This window comes from Enhydra lutris, unplaced genomic scaffold (assembly GCF_002288905.1).
Source record: "Enhydra lutris kenyoni isolate GAN:26980312 unplaced genomic scaffold, ASM228890v2 scaffoldscaffold55, whole genome shotgun sequence".
In the NCBI taxonomy this organism is placed as follows: domain Eukaryota; kingdom Metazoa; phylum Chordata; class Mammalia; order Carnivora; family Mustelidae; genus Enhydra; species Enhydra lutris.
Window position 1 is genome coordinate 10,954,106 of NW_019154139.1, and position 26,739 is coordinate 10,980,844.

The window sequence follows — 26,739 nt, forward strand, 5'->3', positions numbered from 1 at the left end:
TAAGTAAATAGAATAAAAGCATGTATGTATGCTGAGTAACATATGCTTCTACGGGTAGAATTTGAGAGTCCACTAGTCTCTCCCATTTTGTACTGTCTCTGCTCTCTTTGCTCCAAGCTGCTAGTGCTTTTGCCGATATGGTTTTCTCAATAACTGAAGCCTACAGGGGCTCGCCCCGCTAGACAACAACCACGCTCCTCTCTCCTGGGGCTCCTGCAGAGAGACAGCACACTTAAGCTTCCTAGGGGCCCTATTACCCCACTGGGGGTCTGTCAGGTGCATCCTTATCTCTTTAAAGGGTCCACTGTGTGACTGAATAACATGCTTTTCCTCTTTATAAGGTTTCCCTTTTTTTTTTTTTTAAGATTTTATTTATTTGAGAAAAAGAGAGGGAGGGCACAAGTCGGGGGAGGGAGGTGAGGGAGAAGCAGGCTCCCCACTGAGCAGGGAGCCCGACATGGGGCTCAATCCCAGAGCCTGGGGATCATGACCTGAATGGAAAGCAGATGCCCAACTGACTGAGCCACCTAGGTGCCCTATCTTTATAAGCTTTTAACAAAAGGTGGTACAGTCACACCCTTGGCTACCTTTTCCTGACAGTGTTCTGAAGCCATTTCTTAATGTTAGCATCTTTTGGCGCTCGGAGAGGATGAGAATTTCCAGAACGAGTAAGTCCTGCCTCTTTTATGTTTAATGGTCCTTCTTTCAATGCTTCTTTCTTCTCTAACATTTCACTACAAACAGGAAGAAACCAGGAGGCAACTTCCCTGCTTTGCTTGGAAAATCTCCTTTGCTAGATACCCATTAGTCACAGGTTCTGCTTTCCACGTAACTGTCAATGACAGAGTCAAGAACACATCTTCCTCCAGGTTCTAAGAACATGTTCCTCACGTCCTTCAGTGCTAGCTATGGCAGCATCCTCCAAGTCCAGATTTCTATTCATTATCTGTTTAAGGCAATTTAAGCCTTTTTTCTTCAAAATCCACCCAGGCTCCAACCACTGCCCAGTCCAAACAAACACCTGAATTTTTAGGTATTTGTCACAGCTGCAACTCATTCTTGGTCCCAAAATATATGTTAGTGAGCTACTGCTGCATGACAAAGCTTAGCAACTTCAAATTACGTGCTTAAAAAAAGTACAAATCTGTTTTCTCCCAGTTTCTATGGGTCAGGATCCTGGGTGTAGCCTGGCTGGGTCTTTTGGCTCAGGGTCCCCCACAAGCTGTAATTAATATGTCAGCTGGGCTGTGTTCTCATATGAAGGCTCAACCGGGGAAGGATCCACTCCCATGCTCCTTTGCAGGGTAAGATTCATGCGGTTCTTTGAGGACTATTGGACCGAGGGTCTCTGTTCCTCATAAGCTGTTGGCTTCTCCATGGGACAGTTCAAAACGTGGTGGCTGCTTCCACCAGGGCAAACAAGCCAAGAAGAGCCAGAGAAAGGGTGTGAATAAGACAGAAGTCACTAATCTACTCTCAAAGTGACATCCTCCCCTTTTTTTTTGTCATGTTCTTTTGATCAAAAGCAAGCTGCTAAGTCCAGCCCACCCTCAGGGGGATGGGGTGGGAGTACTAATGCTGTGTAAGAATGGGGGGGATCACAGAGAGTCCTGTCAGAAGCTTCACAATCACACAGTTACCACTATATAATTATTAAGTGTCAACATTAATAGGGTGTTTTGCTTTGTGATTTTTCAAAAGAATAAAATCGATCCTTTTTTTTTTTTAAGATTTTATTTGTGTATTTGAAAGAGGCAGAGAGCACAAGTGGGAGGAGATTCAGAGGGAGAGGGAGAAGCAGACTCCCCACCAAGCAGGGAGGCTGACCTGGGGATCCATCCCAGGACCCTGAGATCCTGACCTGATCCAAAGTTAGAGACTTAACTGATGGAGACACCAAAGCATCCCTAAAATTGATCTGGTTCTTAGTCTGCTCTGAGCATACCAGCAGACCAGCTTACTGGGTGACCCAACAAAAGTCACTCACCCTCTCTGGGCCTTGGTTCCTTTATCCATAAAGTGAAGGGATTGGATTAGTTGATCCCAAAGACCCCTTCCGGCTCTGACTTGCTACTTCTATGTTTTCCTTATTCCAAAGATACTTTCTGCTTAGGCCTAGGAACTAAGCATCCACTGTATGTGACACAACATTTCACTTTTTCATATTACGAGATTCACAAAAATCTTAAAGACACTGCAATAAAATCAGATATTTTGAATAAGAAGAAGGTCACTAGGAAAAGGAACACAAACCTGAATGCCCCAGGGGCTCTTGGAGATGCCAGAACTGCTCTTCAAAATTGGTCCAAAGTTCTGTTTTGTGGAGCAAAGACTGAGGTCCCAACAGCGTGGCTCCTGATCTCAGCTCTCCTATGTTGGCCAAGCTGGTTCCTTTCCCTGGAGCTTGAAAGACCAGCTATTAGAATGGACACAGTCCTCCTTCTAGGGAGGCAAACAGCCACCAGGATAGGGGGCTTGGGGCAAGGCCTCCCACAGCCAGAGGCCTACTGGGGGATCCCAGGGAAGCATTGGGTGGTGCAGAGGGGGGACAAGGTGGAAGCAAGAGGGTGCAAAGGGCAAGAGGAGCTCAGGGCCCCCAGGCTGTTCGAGAAAGTTCTTTGAGGCACTGGCATTGAAAGTGACCTGGGCTTTTCCAAGAGGGCAGAGTCTGCAGGGGTCCAGAAGGCAGGCCAGGGAGGATGGGGCATGGTGGCAGGGGGGCTTGCTGAGTACCAGAGAGGACTGGAAACAGCTTGGAGGGCCCTCTGGTCAGGGGCTGGACAGATGGCCACAAGCCTCCCTGTAGACTGTGTGTTATCTGAGATGACCAAATGTGTTTCTTTGTCTACAGGGCTAAGCTTGGAATTACCTATCCCAGAGCAAGAGTCGATGGAGCTGGGCCACCAAGCAGGTAGGACAGACTGACCAGGGACCAGAGCTTCTGGATGGGTGCCCTGTGGGTAGCAGGGAACAGGCCCTTCTCCTCCTCCCTCAGTCTCACCTGGGCCTCTAGACCCACTGCGGGGGCCCTGACTTCCTCTTCATTCTATTTGAAGACAGAAATCAAAGGGAGGGGAATATTGCTGCCCACCCCCCACCCCATCCAGCCAGGGACTGTGGCCCCAGTGCTGTGTCCCTCTGTGGGACTCAGAGGGGAAGTGTGCACCCAGAGGGCAGGGGTGAGGGAGAACCCAGTGGGGGCCGGGGCTGGCTTCGGGGGGTGGGAGGTAGAAGGTGCATGTCGGTCCTGAGTGAGCCCGGCCCAGGGAGTGGTGTGGCCCAAGGAGGGATGAAGGGAGTGTTCTGGGCACAGGGAACAGTGTGGGCAAAAGACTGGTAGTGAGAGGTCTGGTGCTTTAGTGTAGCCTAGGGAATATGGCTAGAAGGCAGGAGAGGCAGCTGGGGCCTGATCCCCGAGGTGGGGGCTCTGCTTTCAGTGCAGGGGTGACTGGGTCAGGTCAGCTCTGACAGGGGCCCCACGGTGAGTGACCATCCAGTGAGACTGGGGGGAAATGACTGCTGGAAGCTGTCTCCAACAACCCAAGGACTCAGGCTTGTTAAACCCTCGGATCCCAGCCTTTCCCAAGGAGGTTTGGATGCAGGCGCTGGGAGGGGCACAAGGACCTGCAAATGTAATGGGTGGGGGATTTGGGGGGGCAGATTCTGATTAAGGGCCAAGCCCGGAAAACTGACCACGGACCATTTGAACCTCACACTAGCAAGTGAAGCTAGATTCGCTTTGCCCGTTTTCCTGAGGAAGGGATGGGGCAGAGCTGCAATGAGGCTCCTGGGCCACCAGGCCACACTCATTCATTCAACAAATCCTGAGCTCCAAGAGGACAGGGTTTGGCCCTTTAGTTCCCTTTCATGTCCCCAGTGCTGGGCACAGCACCTGACGTAGGTGCTCCCTCAGTGCGTGAATTGGGTCAGTATCAGTCTTCGAAGCCAGGACCCGGCCAGTGAGGCACTCATCACCCCGGAGGGTGGGCAGGGGGAGCAGGGAATTCTGCTATAATGTGCTCATGGATGAGGCAGTCAGGAGCACGGCCTGGGGGAAACCGGGAGCTCTGCTGCTGGAGTCCTGAGCTCCACATCCTGTGGGACCCCAGGGGGAGCCCCTCACGGTGCTGGGCCGCAGGGCCCCCAGAAGCAAGTGGAGGGACCATGGCGGAGCTGGTGGATGCTGAGTGTGCCAAGAGTGTTTCATGCCTGCCCCCCCCCCCCCATCCTGGAAGCCTCGGGTGTGCCCAGAGGCTCCCGTTTGCTTGGCTGCCTGCTTTCTGGGGCGGCACCAGGACTGGAAGGACAGGAGGCTTTTTGGTCAGCTGAACAGGTTTTTCCCTCTGCCTTTTGTGTCGATGACAAAGGAGGAAGAATGAAAGGGCATCTGATTTCCCCGGTCGGTCAGGGAAGGAAAGGAGGAGGTAGGCGGGCTTGGATATCAGTTTTCTCTGTCTCCAGGGCCCCTGGGAAGGGTTTTTCTGCAGATTCCCACCACCAGTTGGTGACGGCAGTGCAGGGTCTGGTGAGAGGGAACTAAAACCCCCAAAGACCAGCAAGACCTGCTGCTTTCCAGCAGCCTGTTCTGAAAAGGCAGTCCGAGGTAACCAGAATGCTCAACAGTGGGACGGGACTGCCCTGTTTGAAAGGGAAATCGGGTCTGTGTCTGCTGCAACAGGTCAACCCCCAAGGCCCAGTGGGACTTTTGTTTGTTTGTTTTTAAGATTTGATTTATTTATTTGGGAAAGAGAGAGAGAATGAGAGCACAAGCCAGGGTAAGGGCAGAGAAGCAGACTCCCCGATGAGCAGGGAGCCTGACAGGGGACTCCATCCCAGGACCCCGGGATCAGGACCTGAGCCGAAGGCAGATACCCAACCGAATGAGCCACCCAGGCACCTCAGTGGGACGCTTTTTTTTTTTTTAAATTTTATTTTTTTATGTGACAGAGAGAGAGATCACAAGCAGGCAGAGAGGCAGGCAGAGAGAGAGAGGGAAGCAGGCTCCCTGCTGAGCAGAGAGCCCGATGTGGGGCTCGATCCCAGGACCCCAAGATCATGACCTGAGCCGAAGGCAGCGGCCTAACCCACTGAGCCACACAGGCACCAGTGGGATGCTTTTTAACAGCAAGTTACAAAGCAATCCATAGAATCCAATCTCATCTAGAAACAAAAGCAAAGCAAAACCATGAACCCTTCAAGAGGCCTGGAGGAACCATCTAGAACATTTTGGAGGGCAGCTCACCAAATGTGTTTAGAGCTGTCGCCTGGGTTTGAAGATGGGGGAGCAGGGGGTGAGGCCAAGGCTGTGTGTGGGGTGGAGGTAGGGGATGGGGGCGGGGGAAGGGCTCCTTTTCTGTTTTTCGCACAGAAAATACCAGAAAGAATAAGTAAGGAAAAATTTATACCCCCCCCTCCCCCGGGTATGATCACGAGTAACGTGGTACATAAATTGAGTCTCCTGAGGCTGGTTGTCAGATACATTGTTACTTATGGGATTTAGTCACCACAAAGAGAAAACCTTTTGGGTTAGACAAAGGGTCACCCGCTGTCAGAGGCCGCCTGATGTCAAAGGTGTGATCATGAAAAGAAATGGCGTCTTACCCCGATGAGGCAGTGCTCCTCTGGGTTCGCCCCCCCACCAATGGCCACCCTCCCGCTCCCCAGCTGGCCGACGGCTTCCACCCGCAGCTCCAACGCACAGGGCTGTCTGGTGGGCGCTGAGGGGGATCCAGGATCCACTCACCCAGGGAACTGCCTCAGTGAGAGGGCCACCCGCCACCTCCCATCCTGGAAGGGACATGAGGAGGTCTGTAGCCCACAGGGACGGAGAAAGGGAAAGCCCAGGATCGTGAGAAGGGTGTGGAGTCCTCGGCCAGGCCAGCGTGGTGTGGTGTCAAGGAGGACTTCCTGACAAGATGGCATTAGAAGGAGTTGAAGAGGGTAGGATTTGGGCTCATGAGAAGGAAAGGTGTACCCTCAGGTAGCAAAACCAGCCTTGGCAGACATGGGAGGTGGCCACACGGGTGGGGAGAAGGAACAGCCGGTTTGGTGGGAGCCAGGGTTGGGTGAAGAGAGGGAGGAGGCCGGCGGGCTGGGAGCAAGAGCCCTCTGGGGCTGGGAGTTGGGGCCAGAAGGGGAGACCTGTGGCGGTGTGAGAGCGGGGAAGTGGCTGGGGTGACACCACCTGAATAGTGACAATAGCAGAGGGAAGTGGGGGCTGGGCGGCAGCTCTGAAGGCAGAGAAAGACCTGGCTACCCTGCTCCATGACTTGGCCAAAAGCCAAGATGCCCGTCTGCCAGCTCCCACGGCTGTGGTTCCCTTCACTGGGTGGCTGGGGGGTTCAAAGAGGGAAAGGGAACGAATCAGATGGAGCTAGGTCCACTAAGGCTCAGAGACATCAAGGTCACACAGCTAGACCTCAAGGTTGCTGCTCCTATTGTCTAAAACAATGTGGGATGATCCTGTCTGCTGGGAGGTTTGGCAGACTGAACTATCTTTTTCCTCTGTCTCTCCTGATTTCTCACCTGCGCTTCTGGATCCTGTGACTTCTCTCTGTCCCCTTCTCTTTGATGCAGACTGGCTGGGTCTGAGGACCCAGAGGGGTTCCTCCAGGACCAGCCAAGAGGGTCTTTGGCTTTGCACAGTATAGAAGTCAAGTGCAAGCCAAGAGGAAGTGAGAGCGGAGTTTACTGAAGACAGAAAGAGAGTGCGCAGATACGGAGTGTCTGGGAGGCTCAGAAAGGAAAGGAGAGTGAGTCCTGTCTCTGCACAGGGCCTGGGGTTTGTACTGAGGATGGTGGTCCAGTGCCTATCTTCTCAGGCATCCAGGAACAAAGATGCATGTTTAGGTTTCCCCCTAAGTCATTTACACCTGGAGCCAGGGGGTCTTGGTGAGTCGGTGGTCTTGGAAAATGTTCATGTCACTCCTTAGATACTATCTATTGTGTTGGAAGACTCCCCCCACCCAAAAAAATCATTAAATCCTTGACCTTTTTAAGGACGACGTGCACTGTCTGTTCTGTAAGGCCCATCTGCATGTGCGGGGTAGGGGAGTGGGGGGATGGAAGGGCTCCAGGTCCTAGCAAGAGTAGAGGCAGCAAAAGGAGCAGAGAAAGCAGTTTCTCGTGGGGTCCCTTGTTTCCCTCACCTTCTTTTGCTGCTCTGGGGCTCTGGGGCTGTCTCTTTCTCCTCCCCACCCCCATCACTGTCTCCCTGTCTCCCTTCCCACCCCCCACTGTGCACTTGTCTGTCTCCCTCCCTCTCTCTCTGCCCCGGTTCAGGTACAACCACTTTGCCCAGGGCCCATCTGAATAGCAAGGAAGACCAGCAGGATACGGAACCCTGGAGAGCTGCCCCCAGCCCTTTGGATACCTCCAAGTTCAAGTACCAGGCCCCAGTCTCCCCACAGCAGACCCTGCACGGGGGAGGGAGCCCCCTAAGGCAGGTCCACCCGGAGGAGGTCCGGACTCCACCCCCATCAGTCATCAGCAGCAACTGTCTGTCCCCGGGGATGGACCCACAGCGTGGGTCCCCAAGGAAGGGAGGCTACAGACCCTCCTCGAGGGAGAGCAGGGCTTCCTTCCGAGAGGGGGCTCAGCCGAACCAGGGGCTGAAGGAAGGCCCCAACACAGGAGCCCAGGGTCCGAGAAGCAGCATCATTCCCGACAACATTCGTCACAAGTTTGGGAGCAATGTGGTGGATGACCTTGTCTCAGAGGAGCAGGTATCTGTGCTGGCACAGGGGCTGGGAGCAGAAAGAGGGTTATACATGGAGACTTACAGGGACCCCCCCCCCCGCCTCCGCCCCCGCCAAGAAGCCTGCTCTTGAGCACAGAGCTCTACAATAGTATCATTAGAGAGGAACATTGATTATGTCCTTGCTAGGTGCCAGGCAGAGCAAGTCTTCACAGAAAATGATTCATTTGATCTTCCCCATGAGGAAGGTATTATTAACACCATCCTGTGGATAAGGAGCCCAAGGCTTAGAGGGGTTCAGTGAATTAAACACATCCAGTTCTATGGGATAAGGATCCAAGCTGGGCCAACATATTCTGGGTGCCTGGCCCTTACTGACTTTCCAGTTATAAGTCTGCTGTTGGATTAGATGCTTTTTACTTGAGCAAGTCTCCTAAAGGAGATGCTGATGACTGGGGATCAGAAGACTTGGGTTTGAATCCTGGCTCTGCCCCCTGGATGCTGGGCGACTTTGGGTAATTCACTTTCCCTCTCTGGGATCTTGTCTCTATCCATGTAAATGAGGCCTTTGAACTAGATCAGGCTGACAAATCGATGGCATGCATATCCCAGCTTTCCTAGACTGTGTGCATGGCAGACATCACTAGTCGATGCCAGCATCTTTCCCCCCACCTGATGCGTGATTCCACAGAGTTACTACTGATCACCTGAAAGTTGAGATAAAATCCCTATTTCTGGTCAAATGCTAGGAGGTCTTCCTGCTCTGGCATTTTGAGACATTCTGTCAAAGTCATCATCTCAACCCCACAGTGACTATGTTTTACACTAGGCCAGGCCCGAGATAGAGCTTCTTTTTGAACATACAGTACAACAGAGGTTCAGAGAGGGGACGTGATCAGCTTGGGGTCACCCTGAGCAAGTGGAATTTCCAGGATCACAAAGGCTATGGGCAGGGTCCCCCTCGACTTTGTCATCTTAAGGTGTGGTGACCACACCTGCCTGCTAATTTGGGAGGTCACCATCCTGAATGTCCTGTCCTACTTGGAAGATCTTATCCCAGTTTGAGCCTGGCTCTGTGGTCACAATCTCCCCTTGCCATCTCAGCTTTGACAGCTGTCATTTCTCTCTCTGACCTGTGCTGTCCTGGGCTTGAATCAAGAGATCTGTTTTTTCTTTTCTTTTTTTTTTTTTAAGATTTATTTATTTATTTGACAGACAGAAATCACAAGGAGGCAGAGAGGCAGGCAGAGAGAGAGGAGGAAGCAGGCTCCCCGCCGAGCAGAGAGCCTGATGCGGGGCTCGATCCCAGGACCCTGGGATTATGACCCGAGCCAAAGGCAGAGGCTTTAACCCACTGAGCCACCCAGGCGCCCCGAGATCTGTTTTTTCTTTGTTTTATTTTATTTTTTTAAATTTTATTTATTGATTTGACAGAAAGAGACACAGTGAGAGAGGAACACAAGTAGGGGGAGTGGGAGAGGGAGAAGCAGGCTTCCTGCTGAGTAGAGAGCCCGATGCAGGGCTCGATCCCAGGACCTGGGGATCATGACCTGAGTCAAAGGCAGATGCTTAATGACTGAGCCACCCAGGTGCCCCGAGATTTGGTTTTTCTATCTAGCTTTGACACATCACAGGTGTCCCTGAGCCAGTGACTATCAGAGCAGGAAGCTACTTCAAAGACCATCCAGTTCTGCCCTCATCCCCATTTTACAAGTAGGGAAACTGAGGCCCAGAGAGGCCCAGAGACTTGCCCAATGTTAGCCACTGCGTTATTGTAGAACTGGGACTTGGACCCTGGTTTTCTGGCTCCTAGTCCTGGCCTCAGTCACTCTGAGCCTCCCAGGTCCCTCGTTGGTACAGGAAGGAGTAGGCCCCAGTGAAATCTCAGGAGCCCAGAGCTGACTTGGGGGATGACTCTGTTCTAGAGGCAAGCAGGGCTCTGCGGTTCACCAGCTATGGCCACACGTGCATCCTGTCCCAAGGCCCAGCTTCCTCATTTATAAAATGGCAGGGATAGTATTACCTTATGAAGACCTCTTCTGATGGTATACAGTAGGCACTCAAAGCAGGGAGGAGGTTCTATGATGGTTATCCTCCTCAGTGCCCGTGTGGGAGGTGGGGTGGTGTGAGGGGTGGAGGGTCTTTAGCTCTCCCAGCTCCCCAGCCCTGGGCCTGGCTCAAGGCTGCAGGGTAGGGGTGGGGTAGGGGGTGGTGAGGGCGGGTGAGAGGGAGGAGGAGTTGGAGGGGAGATAGGGGGCTGATCCTGCTTCTCTATCCCTTGTCTCTTCTCCCTGGTTGGCTGCGCAGGCTCGAAGGGCCATCAGTGAGGTCTTTGAGGGCCAGCAGAGGGCAAACTCATGGCCTAGCAGGACCCAGAGTCCCGTGGAAATCACCTCCATCTTCTCAGACTACTATGACCTGGGCTACAACATGCGATCAAACCTGTTTCAAGGTCAGGCCAAAGGGCAAGAGTGGGGGCTGTCAGCACCTGCGGTCCCCAAACCATCCGTTCCTAGACCCCTATGGCGTCTGAGACCCAGGACACATTCCTGGTGACAGGGAACACTCATTGTGTGGCCACCAAGGGCACTGTCTGGGCCCTGTGCCTAGTGCCGGGACTGTCCAGGCCCTGGGCAAATCCGTTCCCACTGTGCAGATGATCAATCCCAGCTGGCAAATGGCTCCTGACTCCCCAGGTACCTCTGGTGTCCTAGTCTGCCAGATGGAGGCCCCGGGCACCCCTGACCTGGGCGCCTCTGGTCACAGTGACAGTATCAGTCTTCCTAGGTTCAAAGTTCAGCTCTCCTGCTTCCTGGGTGTGGCCTTGGGCAGGATCCTTCACCTCTCAGGGCCTCGGTCACCTTCCTGGCACCGTGGGGATAGTAACGACGGTGTGGCCCTCACTGGGTCATTGACAGGACTCTGAAATGCCACTTGAGGGCACTTGGCTTGCCCGGAGCCATGCTGGCACGGCCTGGGGAGAAGGGAGGGTTGGAGCTCCGGACGTCAGTGTACAGCGTTTCCTGAGGGTCAGCCATCATCCTGTTTCTTCGGGGCTATTAGCTCCATTTCACGGGCTCATTGGAAACGGTTTGCTCAAGACCTCTAGGTACCAGGAAGTTTATCAGAGCTCAAATCCGTTTTTCTCCTGCCTCCACAGCCCCAGAGTTTTTCCTTGGCTTCGGGTCACCTCCCCAGCTATGACCCCGTTCCCAAAGTGGTTTACTGGCCGGCTCAGCTGGAGGTCCACAGCCCACTCCCAGGGACTTCTCTCGGCCGCCACGTTCAAGTCTCTCCTCATTGCCAAACATGACTTTCTTCTGGTCCCCTTCTTCCTTCCCTCCATCCCGCCAGGCCCTCTCCTGTGACCTCAGGGCCTGGCAGACCTCCTCGCCGGGCTCAGATCCCCGTCACCCAAGGAACCAGACAGCCACGGGAAGCCTTTCTGGCTCTTTCTTTGAGCCTGGAGAAGGGGAGGTGCTGGAGAGGGAGAGAGAAGACAGTTCAGATTGTCTTTTGTTCCGGTCCTCGGGGTTCCTGCCTTCCACTGGCCTCTGTTATAATTATCACCCGAGGGTGCGCACAGCCTCGTACGGTAACATCTACCCAAACATAAAAGAATTATCTAAAAGTCATCTGTGCACGGTTTGCCAGTCTGAGAAGCACAACCTTGGCAGCTGGGCCCGGGGTGGTGCTGGAACCAGCGCAAACCGGCCTGCACCCACCTGCTTACAAGAACCCATTGTGAAATTTGCCCTGACGGATGGGCATGGCATTGGCCACAGTAGCATTTATACCCGAGATGTTGATAAGCACTGTGAATTCGGGCTGCATTCAGCCTTAGCACCGCTGGGCTTCACCCAGGCCTCCCTCTTGTTTCCACTCACCCCCTCAGCCTTGCCCTTGCTGATCCAGGCTGTGGCTGAACCAGAGAGGAAATCAGACAGGAGATGGGCTCAGTGGGGAAGGTGGCAGAGAGTCTCCTTCCTTGGTGGGGTGGGGAAGCCAGGGGAGCGTCTCAAGTGGGAGAAGGGCACTGTTGGTGAAAAGACCCATTCTAGTTGCCGTAGGGTATAGCTGTGGGGGGGGCTGGGGTAGAAATGGGGAGAACAGTGAGGAGTGGACTGCAAAAATGTAGGTGGGAGAGATGATGGTGGCTTGTCTAGGCAGCAGGGAGGGGGCCCTGCACAACTCTGGAGGCATCATTGGGCAATATGGTGGCCCAGGGAAGTAATGGTGCAGTAGGATTCTGGGTATTTGTGTAAGCTGGAGGACAGAATACGCTAGTAAATGGGTTTGGGGTGTATGAGAGAGGAATTAAGGTCGATTTCAAGGTTTTTGGCCTGAAAGACAGGGAGGATGGAGTTGCTTTTTCCACTGCGAGAAGGTTCCAGGGAGAGTGGGTTGAAGAAATCCCGATTCCACACTGAGTCATGAAGAACATCTTTTATATAGTCTTCTGAAGTATTTAGTTTTGCTTTTCACATTTAAGCCTTTAATCCACCTGGAGTCGATTTCTGTTCTCAGTGAGAAGCAGGGATTCCTGTATAATTCCTCCTCTATGTGGATTACCGATGATCTCAGAACCTTTTTTACTGGGTAGTTTCAGCCCTTCCCCCAGGGACCCACAGTGGGATCACTGGTGTTCACCCAGTTCCCACGTGTGCAGGGGTCAGTTTCCAGGCTCTCCCTTCTGCCCATTGGTCGACTATTATGCTTTTAGTGACCAAGTAGGAGAGGTGGTCTAGTGTCTGGTTGGGCAGATATCCACCCACTTGTCCACCACCACCACTGGCTAATGTTTGACTGTTTGAGGTACCTGACTCTTCCATACAGATTTTATTTTTATTTTTTCTTTATTTGAGAGAGAGAGACAGAAAGAGGCAGACTCCCTGCTGGATGCTGGGCTGGGTCCAAGGACCCAGAGATCATGATCTGAGAAGAAGGCAGACACTTACCTGGCTGAGCCACCCAGGTGCCCCTTTTCCATAGAGATTTTAGAACTGCTTGTCAATATCTACCAAACAAAACAAAAACCCTGTAGAGATTTTAATTGGAAGTCTGTTGAATCTAAAGCTCAAATGAGGGGCAATGGTCGGCTTTATGATAAGGAATTTTCCAATCCACAAATATGATGGGTAGACCCATTAATTTAAATCTTCCTTCAGTATCTGCAAATTACACTTTATCATTTTTTTTCTATAAGGACTATGCAGTTTTTCTTTGTTCTGTTTCTTTAATTTTTTGTCTAAATTTTAGTGAACATACAGTGAAATATTGGTGTCAGGAGTAGAATCCAGCGTATTGTCACTTACATACCCTAGCCAGTGCTCATTACAACAAGTACCCTCTTTAATACCCATCACCCATCTGACTCATCCTCCACCTCCTCCCTCCACCAATCTTTCATTTACTCTCTATCATTGAGAGTCTCTTATGGTTTGTTTCCCCTCTCCTTCCCCCCCCCCTTCCCATGTGTTCATCCCATGTTTCTTAAATTCCATACATGAATGAAATCACATGGTATCTGTCTTTCTCTGACTGACTTATTTTGCTTAGCATAATACCCTCTAGCTCCATCCACATCACTGCAAATGGCAGGATTTCATTCTTTTTGGGTGGCTGAGTAATACTCCATTATACATACACCACATCTTCCTGATTCACTCGTCAGTCAATGGACATTTGGGCTCCCCCCATAATCTGGCTATTGTTGATAATGCTGCTATAAACATCAAGGGGCATGTACCCCTTCAAATATGTATTTTTTGCATTCTTTGGGTAAATACCTGGTAGTGCATTTGTTAGGTTGTAGGTTAATTCTATTACTAGTTTTTTGAGGAACCTCCATACTGTTTTCCAGAGTGGCTGCACCATTTGCATTCCCACCAACAGTGTAAGAGGGTTCCCCTTTCTACACATCCCTGCCAACACCTGGTGTCTCTTGTATTGTTAATTTTAGCCACTCTGACATAGTAAGGTGATATCCCGTCATCGTTTTGACTTGTACTTCCCTGATGCTGACCGATGTTGAGCATCTCTTCATGTGTCTATTAGCCATCTGATGTCTTCTTTAGAAAAGTGTCTATTCATTTCTTCTGCCCATTTCTTAACTGGGTTATTTGGTTTTGGGGTGTTGAGTTTGATAAATTCTTTACAGATTTAGGATACTAACCCTTTATCGGACATGTCATTTGGGAATATTTTCTCCCATTCTGTAGGCTGGCTTATAGTCTTGCTGATTATTTCCTCTACTGTGCAAAAACTTTTTATCTTGATGGAAGTCCCAATAGTTCATTTTTTGCTTTTGTTTCCATTGCCTCTGGTGATGTCACTAAGAGGTTGCTACAGCTGAGGTCAAAGAGGTTGCTGCCTGAATTTTCCTCTAGGATTTTGATGGTTTCCAGTCTCACATTTAGGTTTTTCATCCACTTAGAATTAATTTTTGTGTATAGTGTAAGTAAGTGGTCCAGTTTCATTCTTCTGCACGTTGCAGTCCAGGTTTCCCAACACCATCTGTTGAAGAGACTATCTTTTTTCCACTGGACATTCTTTCCTGCTTTGTTGAAGGTTAGTTGACCATATAGTTTTGGGACCATTTCTGGGTTCTCTATTTTGTTCCATTGGTTCATGTGTTCGATTTTGTGCCAGTACCACACTGTCCTGATGACTACAGCTTTGTAATAGAGGTTGAGGTCCAGAATCGTGATGTTTCCAGTTTTATTTTTCTTTTTCAGAATTGTTTGAGCTATTCAGGGTCTTTTTTCATACCATGTAAATTTTGAGATTGTTTGGTCTAGCTCTGTGAAAAATGTTGGTGGTATTTTGATAGGGATTTCATTAAAAGTGTAGATTGCTTTGGGTAGGATAGATGTTTTAACAATGTTCTTCCAATCCATGAGCACGGGATGCTTTTCCATTTCTTTGTGCCCTCTTCAATTTCCTAAGTGTTTTGTAGTTTTCAGAGTACAGATCTTTTACCTCTTTAGTTAGGTTTATTCCTAGGTATCTTATTGTTTTTGGTGCAATTGCAAATGGGATCAATTCCTTGATTTCTTTTTCTGCTGCTTCATTACTGGTATATAGAAATGCAACAGATGTCAGCACATTGATTTTATATGCTGTGACTTTGCCGAATTCTTGAACTAGCTCTAGCAATTTTTTTGTGGACTCCTTTGGCTTTTCTAGAGTATCATGTTGTCTACAAATAGTGAAAGTTTGACTTCTTCCTTGCTGATTTGGATGTCTTCTATTTCTTTTTATTGTCTGATTGCTGAAGCTAAGACTTCCAGTACTAGGTTAAATGGTAATGGTGGGAATGGATATCCTGTCTTGTTCCTGACTATAGGGGAAAGGCTCTCAGTTTTTTCCCATTGATAATAATATTAACTTTGGGTCTTTTGTATATGGCCTTTATGATGTTGAGGTATGTTCCATCTATGCCTACTTTGTTGAGTTGTCAAGGGTGTTTTTAAAAAAATATTTATTTATTTGACAGACAGAGATCACAAGTAGGCAGAGAGGCAGACTGGGGGTGGTGGGAAGCAGGCTCCCTGCTGAGCAGAGAGCCAGATGTGGGGCTTGATCCCAGGACACTAAGATCATGACCTGAGCTGAAGCAGAGGCTTAACCCACTGAGCCACCCAGGTTCCCCAAGTAGTTGAGGGTTTTTATCAAGAATGGATGCTGTATTTTGTCAAATGCTTTTTTCTGCACCTATTGACAGGATCATATGTTTCTTATCATTTTTATCTTATTAATGTGGTGTATCTTGTTCATTGATTTGCGAATATTGAACCAACCCTGTAGCTCAGGAATAAATCCCATGATCATCATGAATAATTATTTTAACGTCCTGTTGAATTCTATTTGCTAGAATTTTACTGAGAATTTTGCATCCATGTTCATCAAGGATATTAGCCTGTAATTCTATTTTTAGTAGAGTCTGTCTAGTTTTGGAATCAAGATAATGCCGGCTTTGTAGAAGAGTTTGGAAGTTTTCCTTCCATTTCTATTTTTTGGGACAGTTTGAGAAGAAGAACTCTTCTTTAAATGTCTGGCAGAATTCCCCTGGGAAGCTATCTGGCTCAGGACTTTTGCTTGTTGGGAGATTTTTCATTACTGATTCAATTTCTTTGCTGGTATAGGTTTGTTCAAATTTTCTGCTTCTTCTTGTTTCAGTTTTGGTAGTTTGGAAGTTTCTAAGAGTTTGTCCATTTCTTCCAGATTACCCAGTTTGCTGACATATAATTTTTCATAGTATTCTCTTGTAATTGTTCATATTTCCGAGGCACCAGCTGTGATCTTTCCTCTTTCATTCATAATTTTGTATTTGGTACTTTCTCTTTTCTTTTTGATGAGTCTGGCTAGGGGTTTATCAATTTTATTAATTCTTTCAAAGAACCAGCTTCTAGTTTCATTGATCAGTTCTACTGTTTTGTTGTTTCTATATCCTTTATTTCTGCTCTAATCCCCTCTTCTATTGATTTTAGGTTTTATTTGCTGTTCCTTTTCTAGCTCCCTTAGGTGTAAGGTTGTATATTTGAGAAAATTTTCTTTCTTTCTTTCTTTCTTTCTTTCTTTCTTTCTTTCTTTCTTTCTTTCTTTCTTTCTCTTCTCCTTCTCCTTCTCCTTCTCCTCCTTCTCCTTCTCCTCCTTCTCCTTCTCCTTCTCCTTCTCCTTCTCCTTCTCCTTCTCCTTCTCCTTCTTCTTCTTCTTCTTCTTCTCCTCCTCCTCCTCCTCCTCCTTCTTCTTCTTCTTTTTTGAGACTTTTCTTTCTTCTTGAGGAAGGCCTCTATTACAATATACTACCCTCTTAGGACTTCCTTTGCTGCATCTCAAAGGTTTTGGACTGTCATGTTTTCATTTTCATGTGCTTCCATGTATTTTCTTTTTATTCTTTACTTTCCTAGTTAACACATTCATTCTTTAGTAGGATATTTTTTAACCTCCATGTATTTTAATTTTTTCTTGTGGTTGACTTCAAGTTTCATAGCATTGTCTGAAAATATGCATAGTATGAACTCAATCTTTCTGTAGTTGTTGAGGGCGGGTTTGTGACCCAGTATGAGATCTGTTCTGGAGAATGTTCCATGTGCACTCAAAAAGAATGTGTGCTCTGCTGTTTTAGGATAAAATGTTCTGAATGTATCTGTTAAGTCCATCTGGTCCAGTGTGTCATTCCTTGTTGATTTCCTTGTTGATTTTCTGCTTAGATGATCTGTCCATTGTTGTAAGTGGGGCTTAAAGTCCCCTACTATTATTACATGATTATCAATGAGTTTCTTTATGTTTATTATTAATTGATTTATATATTTGGATGCTCCCAAGTTTGGGGCATAAATATTTACAATTGTTAAATCTTCTTGATGGATAGACCCATTAACTATGATGTAATGCCCTTTTTCATCTCTTATTACAGTCTTTGTTTTAAAATCTAGTTTGTGGGGCACCTGGATGGCTCAGTTGGTTAAGTGTCCAACTCTTGGTTTCAGTGCAAGTCATGATCTCAGGGTCATAAGATCAACCCCTGCATCAGGTTATACACTCAGTGTGGAGTCTGCTTAAGATTCTCTCCCTTTCTCCCACATATACTCGCTCTCTCTCTCTCTCAAATAAATTAAAAAAATAAAATCTAGTTTCTGATATAAGTGTGGCTACTCTGGCTTTCTTTTGATGTCCATTAGCATGATGGATGGTTCTCCTAAGATTCACTTTCAATCTGCAGGTGTCTTTAGGTCCTAAACGAGTCCCTTATAGGCAGCATATACATGGATCTTGTTTTTTTGACCCATTCTAATACTCTGTGTCTTTTGATTGGAGCATTTAGTCCATTTACATTCAAAACATTCAAAAGATATGAATTTAGTGCCATTTACATTCAAAAGATATGAATTTAGTGCCATTGTGTTACCTGTAGGGTTGGTGGTTTTGGTGATGTTCCCTGGTCCTTTCTAGTCTTTGTTGCTTTTGGTCTTTTTTTCTCCATTCAAAGAGTCCCCCTTAAAATTTCTTGCAGGGTGGCTTAATGGTCATGAACTCCTTTAGTTTTTATTTGTCTGGAAAACTCTTTTTCTCTCCTTCTATTCTGAATGACAGCCTTGCTGGATAAAGAATTCTTGGCTGCATATCTTTCCCATGCAGCACGTTGAATATATCCTACCATTGCCTTCTGACCTGAGAAGTTTCTGTGGACAGATCTGTTGTGAACCTGATCTGTCTTTCCTTGTAGGTTAAGGATTTTTTTTTTTTTTCCTAGCTGCTTTCAGGATTCCTCCCTTGTCTGTGTATTTTGTGAATTTGATTATGACATGCCTTGGCAGTGGTCAACTTTTGTTGAATTTAATGGGAGTTCTCTGTGCTTCTTGGATTTTAATGTCTGTGTCCATCCCCTGATTAGGAAAGTTTTCAACTCTAATTTGTTAGAATAAAGCTTCTGCCCCTTTTTCTCTCTTTCCATCTTCTGCAACTCTTATGATATGAATGTTATTACATTTTAATAAGTCACTGAGTTCCCTAAGTCTGACTTCGTGGTCCATTACCTTTCTTTTCCTCTTCTTTTCAGCTTCATTATTTTCCATAATTTCATCTTCTATATCACTGACTCATTTGTCTGACTCATTCGTTTGCTTCATCCATCCTCGTTTTTATGGCATCCATAAAATGCATCTCGGTTATAGCATTTTTAATTTCAGCCTGACTGTATTTTAGTTCCTTTATCTCTGCAGTAGGGATTCTCTAGTGTCTTCTACAATTTTTTCAAGCCTGACTAATATCCTTATAATCATTGTTTTAAATGCTGGTTCAGGCATCTTACTTATATCTGCATTAAATCCCTGGCCATGAGTACTATTTCCTATTCTTTTTTCAAGGGGGTTAATGTCTCCATCTTGTCATTTCGTCCAGAAAAGAAAAGGAGAAAAAAAAACAACAACAACAACAACAACAAAACAAAAAAGCAAAAGAACCCCTAGATCCTACGTGTTTTGGTCTGCTTGTTAAAAGGATCTAGGTCCAAAAGTAAATAAAGTAAAATCACAATTTAAAAAAAATAATAAAATTTAAAAGGAATTGAAAGGGCGCCTGGGTGGCTCAGTGGGTTAAGCCGCTGCCTTCGGCTCAGGTCATGATCTCAGTGTCCTGGGATTGAGTCCCACATGGGGCTCTCTGCTCAGCAGGGAGCCTGATTCCCTTCCTCTCTCTCTGCCTGCCTCTGCCTACTTGTGATCTCTCTCTGTCAAATAAATAAATAAAATCTTTAAAAAAAAATAAATAAAAAATAAAAAGGAATTGAAAAAATAAGAAAGCAAATGAAAAAATAATAATAAAAAATAAAGAATAAAAATAAAAAGGCAGCTAGATCCTCTTTCCCCTAGAGCTGAAGTTTTGCAGCCACCTATCAGCAGGTGACTTGGTGCCAAGGAGTTGTTTGTGCCTGTCTTCTGGGGGAGGGGCCCGCTGACTCTCAGGCTTGTTTCGGACGAAGTGCGACTCCGGAGCCCAGGGCTCAATGTAAACAGTTCCAGTCTTCACCAGGTGGCGCTGTTTGGCTCCCTGAAGGCTTTGAGCCCGCAAGGTGGGATGGGATGAATATGTCCCCCAGCTCGCTAGTCCCCGAGCTGAAACTTTGCAGCCCTGTCCTTCACGGAGCCCTCACCAAAGAGCGGTCAATCACTCTTGGCTCCCCCGTTTCCATCAGAACTCTGTGTTCATCCTGCTTCTGTCTGAGCTGTTTCACGTCAGGCAAGAGATGGGTTTCAGAACTCCAAATTTTAGGGACTCCTGCAGAGCAGACCCTCAGTGGTCCCCAGTGGGCCGGTCCTCATGGGCCTTTGCCATTTGCTGACCCATCCCAGGAAAGCCGTTGCAAGACCGCACAGAGCTGCAACTTTATGGCAACATGGAGCAGAAGGGCAGAGCCTAGACTGCGGCTCCTGGCTTCCTGCTCCTGTGCCCGGGATCATTACAGCGCTTAGACACGACTCATTCTTCCTGTGACCCCAGGGATCCCCAGACCACCCTGTCACTGCTGGGACTCTGCCCCACATCACCGCCTGAGCCTCTTTAAGCCAGGCACGTCCCCCACAGTAGCAGACTTCTCAAAGTTTCGATTTTTTTTTTAAAGATTTTATTTATTTATTTGACAGACAGAGATCACAAGTAGGCAGAGAGGCAGGCAGAGAGAGAGGGGGGGAAGCAGGGTCCCTGCGGAGCCGAGAGCCCGATGTGGGACTCGATCCCAGAACCCTGAGATCGTGACCTGAGCCGAAAGCAGAGGCTTAACCCACTGAGCCACCCAGGCGCCCTCAAAATTCCGATTTTACCTCTGAGGCTTATACTACTGATAATACTTTGTGGTAGCCTCGTTGGGGGTGGGGAGCGGGCTCCCCGCCCACGATAGTCTTCAGCTTGTCTCCTCCCAGTCAACTATCCTCCTTCCAAAGCGCGGTCGCTTTTCTGCTTGTAGACTTGCAGTTTCTGTTCTCAGACTTCGGATTGACTTCTCCGGTGCTCGGAATGATTGGGTGACCATCGAGCGGTGTTGGAGGGAGGAGCTAAGCTTAGGGTCCTCCTACTCTCCCGCGGTCTTAAACTCCTACGTTAGTTTTTTTGTTGTTGTTTGTTTTGTTTTTGCTGTTTCTTACAAATGGTGTATTTTTAAAAATGACATTTTAATGATTTTTTTTCTTTGATCTGTTGATGTGGTAAGTTTATATTAGCCAATTTTCCAATAACACCAAATTTATCAACCTGCATTTAAACAAATGTAGATGCATTCTCTTTTTAAATTGTGAAAACTGTTGGGGTGCCTGGGTGGTGCGATCCGTTGAGCATTTGGCTCTTGGTTTCAGCTCGGGTCATCAGCTCAGGGTCACGAGATCGAGCCCCATGTCAGGGTCCACACTCAGGGCAGAGTCTGCTTGAGATTTTCTCTCCCTCTCCCTCTTCCCCTCCCAGTCGTGCTCACTCTCTCTCTAAAACAAATAAAAATCTTAAAAAAATTAATTGTGAAAACTATCATCCATGTAGAAGAGTATGTATAATCCATGTGTGCAGTTTATTTTTTTAAAAGATTTACTTATTTTGACAGCATGCATGCACAAGTGGAGGGAGGGGCAGAAGGAGAGCGAGGGAGAGAATCTCAAGCAGACTCCCCACTGAGCTTGGAGCCCCAAGTGGGATTCGATCTCATGACCTGAGCCAAAGTCAAGAGTTGGATGCTCAACCGACTGAGCCCAGGTGTCCCCAACTACGTGTGCTATTTAAAGCATAATAGTAATAGCTCCCTCTCCTGCCCCCTGCCAGGTTCAGGTCAGGTTTCACAGCCCCTCGGGCACTTCTCCTGCTGTAGTACCTGCCTTTTGCTAACAGTTCCTCTGCTTGTCTTTATAGTGGGAGCCCCTACATGTGAACCCCTAAGCAATGTTAAATAGACCAATCTGGGTGGACCTCACAGAGAAGGTGACATTTGAGTGAAGACCTATAGGCGGGGAGCAGGTCAGCCAATGGATTGCTAGGGAAGAGTGGTCAGGCAGAGGGACCATGACCATGCTGGGTACACTGGCTCTTCCTGGGCTTTTTACTGGGAGCCATTGTGGAGTTTCATACGTTTCAAAGGATCCATCTGGCTGTTATGTTGTGAGGCCGGACAGAAGAACACAGTGGGCATGATTAGTAGCAGAGAGACCACATGAAGGTAGGATTTTCATGTAAATGGCTCCAGGCTGGTCCTCTCTCCACCAGTCCACACCTGGGCTTTGCAACACCTTTGTACTTTGTAGAAGGAGGGCTGACCTGTGCATTCTCTCTGCCCTGCCATCTTGGGCCAGTGCCTTTTGCTCCAAGCCTTGGCACCCACCCAAACTCCTGGGCTCTACATCAACCTCCCAGGTAACCCCACTGTGGAGCCTCTAATTAGATTTAACAAAAGAGGTGGGTCCCATCTTGGCTTTAGTGGTGGGGAGCAATGACTCAGCCAAAGAAGTCCTCTCAGAAACATCCTAACCAGTTTCCCAAATCAGACCAGCTGATACCTCAATGCTGGTGAATCCTTCCTCAGATTTTTGGAAGCCTACTTGGAATTTCCATGGAGAAATCTAGAGGAGCGGGCTTCACAGCTTGCTTTCAGATCTCTGTTATGCTTAGGCTTTCACTCCAAGTTCCTTTTCTTTTCTTTTCTTTTCTTTTCTTTCTTCTTTCCTTATTTAAATTCTAGTGAGTTAACATATAGTTTTAGTTTCAAGGGTAAAATTTAGTGATTCATCAGTTGCATAGAATACCCAGCGCTCATCACATCGTGTGCCCCCCTGAATTCCCATCACCCAGTTACCCCATCACCACCCCCCTTCCCTCCAGCAACCCCCAGTTTGTTTCCTAGAGTTTGGCATCGCTTATGGTTTGGCTTCCTCTCAATTTTCATCTTATTTTATTTTTCCTTCCCTTCCCCTGTATTCGTCCGTTTTGTTCTTACATTCCACATATGAATAAAATTGTATGGTATTTGTTTTTCTCTGACTTATTTCACTTAGCATACTACCCTCTAGTTCCATCCACGTCATTGCAAATGGCAAGATTTCATCCTTTTTGATGACTGAGTAATACTCCCTTGGATAAACACTTTTTTTTTTTTTAAGATATTATTTTAAAATAATCTCTACACCCAACATGGGGCTCTAACTCACAACCCGGAGATCAAGAGTCGCACATTCTACTGACTGAGCCACCCAGGTGCCCCCTCAGTCTCAATTTCTTTTCTTCTCCCTTCCTTCCTTCTTTTCTTTTTTCTTTCTTTCTTTCTTTCTTTCTTTCTTTCTTTCTTTCTTTCTTTTTAAGATTTTATTTGAGAGAGAGAGCAAGCACAAGCAGGGGGAGGGGCAGAGGAAGAAGCAGACTCCCTGCCAGGTAGGGAGCCTAACATACGGCATGATCCCAGGACCCCAGGATCATGACCTGAGCCGAAGGCAAACGCTTAACCAACTGAGCCACTCAGGCACCCGTCAAATTTCTAACTTAACATTCTGTCATGTAAGCACTTAAAGCCATAAATTCTAAACAATGAAAACTGCTCTACAATGGTGGATTTATAGCTGGATGGTGTTTTCATTAGTGAAAGTGGCTTGTCATGGCTTCTCTCCTTTGAAATTGCTAGAGACTTGCTTTATAGCCCAGTGGAAAATTTTTGTAGATATTCAATGTGTATTTGAAAGTAATCTCTTGCATTCGGAGTTCCATGTTTGTCTATTAGAGGCTTGTTAAGTATTCCTATGCACGTCTTCTAAGGTCTTGTTAATTTTCCTTGCTTGATCTATTAATTACTAAAGATGTACCTTTAGATCTTTCCCGAAGACAGTAGCTTTGTCAATTTCTCCTTGAGCTCTGGAAATTTTGCTTTATCTGTTTTAAGCCATTTACATTTAATAATAAGATTTTTCTAATGCGGCAAGTTCAGAACTATTACATCGCCTGAATGAATTACGGTAGTTTTTATTTATCTCATATTTTTATCTCACAATGCCTTTGCCTTATAGTCTCTTGGCCTGATATCAATAAAATGCGACCAGAGTGCTTTTGGTCAGTATGGGCTTGGCACATCTTTTTCTATATTTCCATGTTTATCCTTTCTCTGTGTCCTTTTGTTTTAAGTATGCTTTACATGCTGTATACTTAGAAAATTTCTTCTGTAGCCTGATCATGTGCTTTTCATCAAGGGGGCTTAGTCTATTTATATTCACACTAACCCCCCTGATACATTTGGAATTACTTCTGTGACTTTATTTTGTTTTCTGTTGGTGCTGCTTTTTTTTCTCCTTCCTTGTTTTGCATTTGAGTGAAGTTTCTTTTTTTTTTTTTTTTCCCAATTTGTGTCTTTAATCTCTCTATTTTTTAGTGGTTATCTTTGACATTTTCACACGCATAGCTAATACATTCTAAAGTTGAACAAGATATTTAGACTTTCCTGAATAATGTGAGGACACTAACAAGCGTCAGCTTTATTCTCTCTGCCACCATCTCAGCTTACATGTTATTATTTTACAGAATTTTAATTCTACAGCAGCAGAGTAATTTAAGCTGTGGATTCTGGGTACACAGGGTCTAGCTTTGGGCCCTCGATCTTTCACTTACAAGCTGTGTGACTTTAGACAAGTGACTCAACCCTTCTGTGTTTCCATGACTTCAACAGTAAGAGGGGGATAATAATCATACTTCTCAGGGTTGTTGAGAAGTTCTCATGAGCAAGTTCTCTCAGGCTCTGAGAATGTGCTTGGTGCACAGTAAATCTTCAAAGATGGTTAGAGATCATAGTCATTATTTTGCCCCATAAATTATAACCCACGTGTATTATGTATAATTTCTGTATATAGATATGTATTGATGTAAATATACATCAAGGTATGGCCACTTTAAAGATTTCTTTGTTTCTGGTATTTTAAGTTTTACTTGGATGTACCTAGCTAAAGAATTCTTTTTACATATGCTGATTGGGAAGCTGATTATTGAATCTGAGAATTCATATATTACACCAATTCTGGAAAAATTCTCACTATGATTATCGTTTCAAATGCCGTCTCTCTGGTTTCTCCAGTCTTACCTTCAGAACTCCACTTACACATGTCTCAGAACTTCATCTTAGCCTTTTCATATTTTCTGCATTTTTTCCCTCCTCTGTGGTGCATTCTGGTTAATTTCTTCTTCTTCTTCTTTTTTTTTTCTTAAGCAGACTCCACGCCTAGTGTGTAGCCCAGTGAAGGCCTTGAACTCATGACCCTGAGATCAAGACCTGAGCTAAGATCAAGAATCGGATGTTTAATCAGCCATCCAGGTGTCCCCCCCGCCACCCGCAGCTAGTTACTTTAGCTATATCTTCCATTTGACCACCTTTTTCTTAGTTGCACCTAATCTGCTATTTTCCTTGTCCTCTAAATTTGCTTTTAAACATTCCGATGCCAATTTTCTTTTCTTTTCTTTTTTAAAGATTTTATTTATTTACTTGACAGACAAAGATCACAAGTAGGCAGAGAGGCAGGCAGAGAGAGAGGAGGAAGCAGGCTCCCTGCTGAGCAGAGAGCCCAATATGGGGCTCGATCCCAGGACCCCGAGATCATGACCCGAGCCGAAGGCAAAGGCCTTAACCCACCGAACCACCCAGGCGCCCCCCGATGCCAATTTTCAAACCTAAAAGAAGAGAGAATAATTTAATGACTATTATGTTGCATTTGTAACCCAGCTTTAGCAATGGCCAGTCTCATTCTATCTTTTCTCCCAGCCACCCATCTGCCCACCCCGCATTATTTCAAAGTAAATCCCAGACCTCTTATCATCCATTGAACTTATTTTCCAATTATTATAGGTTTTGTTCTAGAAATCCCATTTGCTTTTACTAATTTGTTCTTTCTGGGTAATTTCTTCTTCTTCTTCTTTTTTAAGATTTTGTTTATTTGACAGAGATCACAAGTAGGCAGAGAGGTAGGCAGAGGGAGAGAGGGAGAAGCAGGCTCCATGTTGAGTAGAGAGCCCAATGCGGGGCTTGGTCCCAGGACCCTGAGATCATGACTTGAGCTGAAGGCAGAGGCTTAACCCACTGAACCACCCAGGTGCCCCTGGGTAACTTCTTACTCTTTACTGATACTTTTATTCTCTCTTTCGTGACTTCATACACTAAATACACTTATATTCCATAACTGATCATTTGAATCCTTACTCTTGGGATTTGGTTCTCTGATATTTCTGCTGACTCTTGACCTTGATAACTTATTTCTTTGTGTGTGTATTTTAACTGTACATGTAGAAATACATTTTCCTTTTTGAATTTAAATTTTAGTCAACATACAATGCAATATAGAAATAAATGTTCTTTTTTTAAAAAAGATTTTATTTATTTAATTGAGAGAGAGAGACAGAGATAGCGAAAGAGCATGAGCAGGCAGGTTCTCCGCTGAGCAGAGAACCCAACGCGGAGCTTGATCCCAGGACCCTGAGATCACGACCTGAGCCGAAGGCAGACTCCTAACTGACTGAGCCACCCAGGTGTCCCTAGAAATAAATTTTCTTGAAAATAAAAGATATTATTTGTTCTGGGCCAGATGCTCCAGCAAATTTCCAGTAACGTAATCTTCCCAATCTTGCAAGAAAATTTTATTCCTTTGAATAGATGAAGAGACCAAAGCTCTGAGAGGTTAAATACTTGCCCGAGGCCACACTGTTCACAAATGCCAGAGCTGGTGATTGAACCCAGGCCTGCCTCCCCACAGCCCTGCCCTCCCACAAGCCACCATCCCTCGGGGAAACTGACACCCAGGTATGAATCCTTGAGTGTCTGACCTCCGTTGACTTGGGGCTTCTGGGGATTTCTTCATGGGGTTCCACAGGGGCCCCTGAGGAGACGAAGAGCCTCATGAAGGCCTCCTACACTCCCGAGGTGATTGAGAAATCAGTGCGGGACATAGAGCACTGGCATGGCAGGAAGACGGACGATCTAGGTACGTGGGGGTGCTGGGCTGTGGGAGGCGGGTGCTCCCCTACCCAGGCTGAATGTGTTGGCTCCAAGGTGCAGAGAGAAACCAGAGCAGCAGGTAGAGCTCTGGGCTGGGCCTGGAAGAGACATGGGTCACCACTGGGAACCAGACACTCCAGAAGTCCTCTGGGTAATCTGGGATGGTTCCTTCCCTGCTCTCTGCAGGACGGTGGCACCAGAAAAACGCGATGAATATGAACTTACAGAAAGCACTGGATGAGAAATTTGGAGAAAAGAGCAAAAGCAGGAGCTCGAAGTCCTAGATACGACTAGGAAGAGTCGCCCTCCACTCAGAGAGAGCGCCAATAATAAAGAAAAACACACATCTGAATGTTCTCCTCTTCTTGTTGCCTCCCTTCCTGTTGGGGTGGGGGTGGATGTGTGGTGCTGGAAAGACCATCTGGGGGAGGAGAGAAGCCCCAAGAGCCCAAACCCTCCCCAGATCTTCCTCCTAGACCTACACCCCTTCCCTCACAATCCCAGGACAGGATGTGGGAGCTGAGCGCTGCTTGGCTTCCCCATCACGTCCCAT

At 46.9% G+C, this 26,739-nt stretch overlaps 1 protein-coding gene across 1 annotated transcript; it reads left to right on the plus strand.

Moving 5' to 3' along the window:
• The first annotated feature begins 2,889 nt into the window (after nt 1-2,889).
• Nucleotides 2,890-26,513, plus strand: LOC111157709 (testis expressed 33). The gene is made up of 5 exons (XM_022519346.1): nt 2,890-2,911; nt 7,282-7,724; nt 10,004-10,148; nt 26,062-26,172; nt 26,373-26,513. The coding sequence occupies exons 1-5, from the start codon at nt 2,890-2,892 to the stop codon at nt 26,468-26,470; spliced, it is 819 nt and encodes a 272-aa protein (XP_022375054.1). The 3' UTR covers nt 26,471-26,513.
• Nucleotides 26,514-26,739: the final 226 nt, after the last annotated feature.

Bases quoted from the DNA above. Each gene is read 5' to 3' on its own strand.
- LOC111157709 (XM_022519346.1), top strand. From the start codon at position 2,890: ATGGAGCTGGGCCACCAAGCAG. The intron at 7,725-10,003 runs GTATCTGTGCTG...TTGGCTGCGCAG, and splicing joins ACCTTGTCTCAGAGGAGCAG to GCTCGAAGGGCCATCAGTGA. The intron at 10,149-26,061 runs GTCAGGCCAAAG...GGGGTTCCACAG, and splicing joins GCGATCAAACCTGTTTCAAG to GGGCCCCTGAGGAGACGAAG.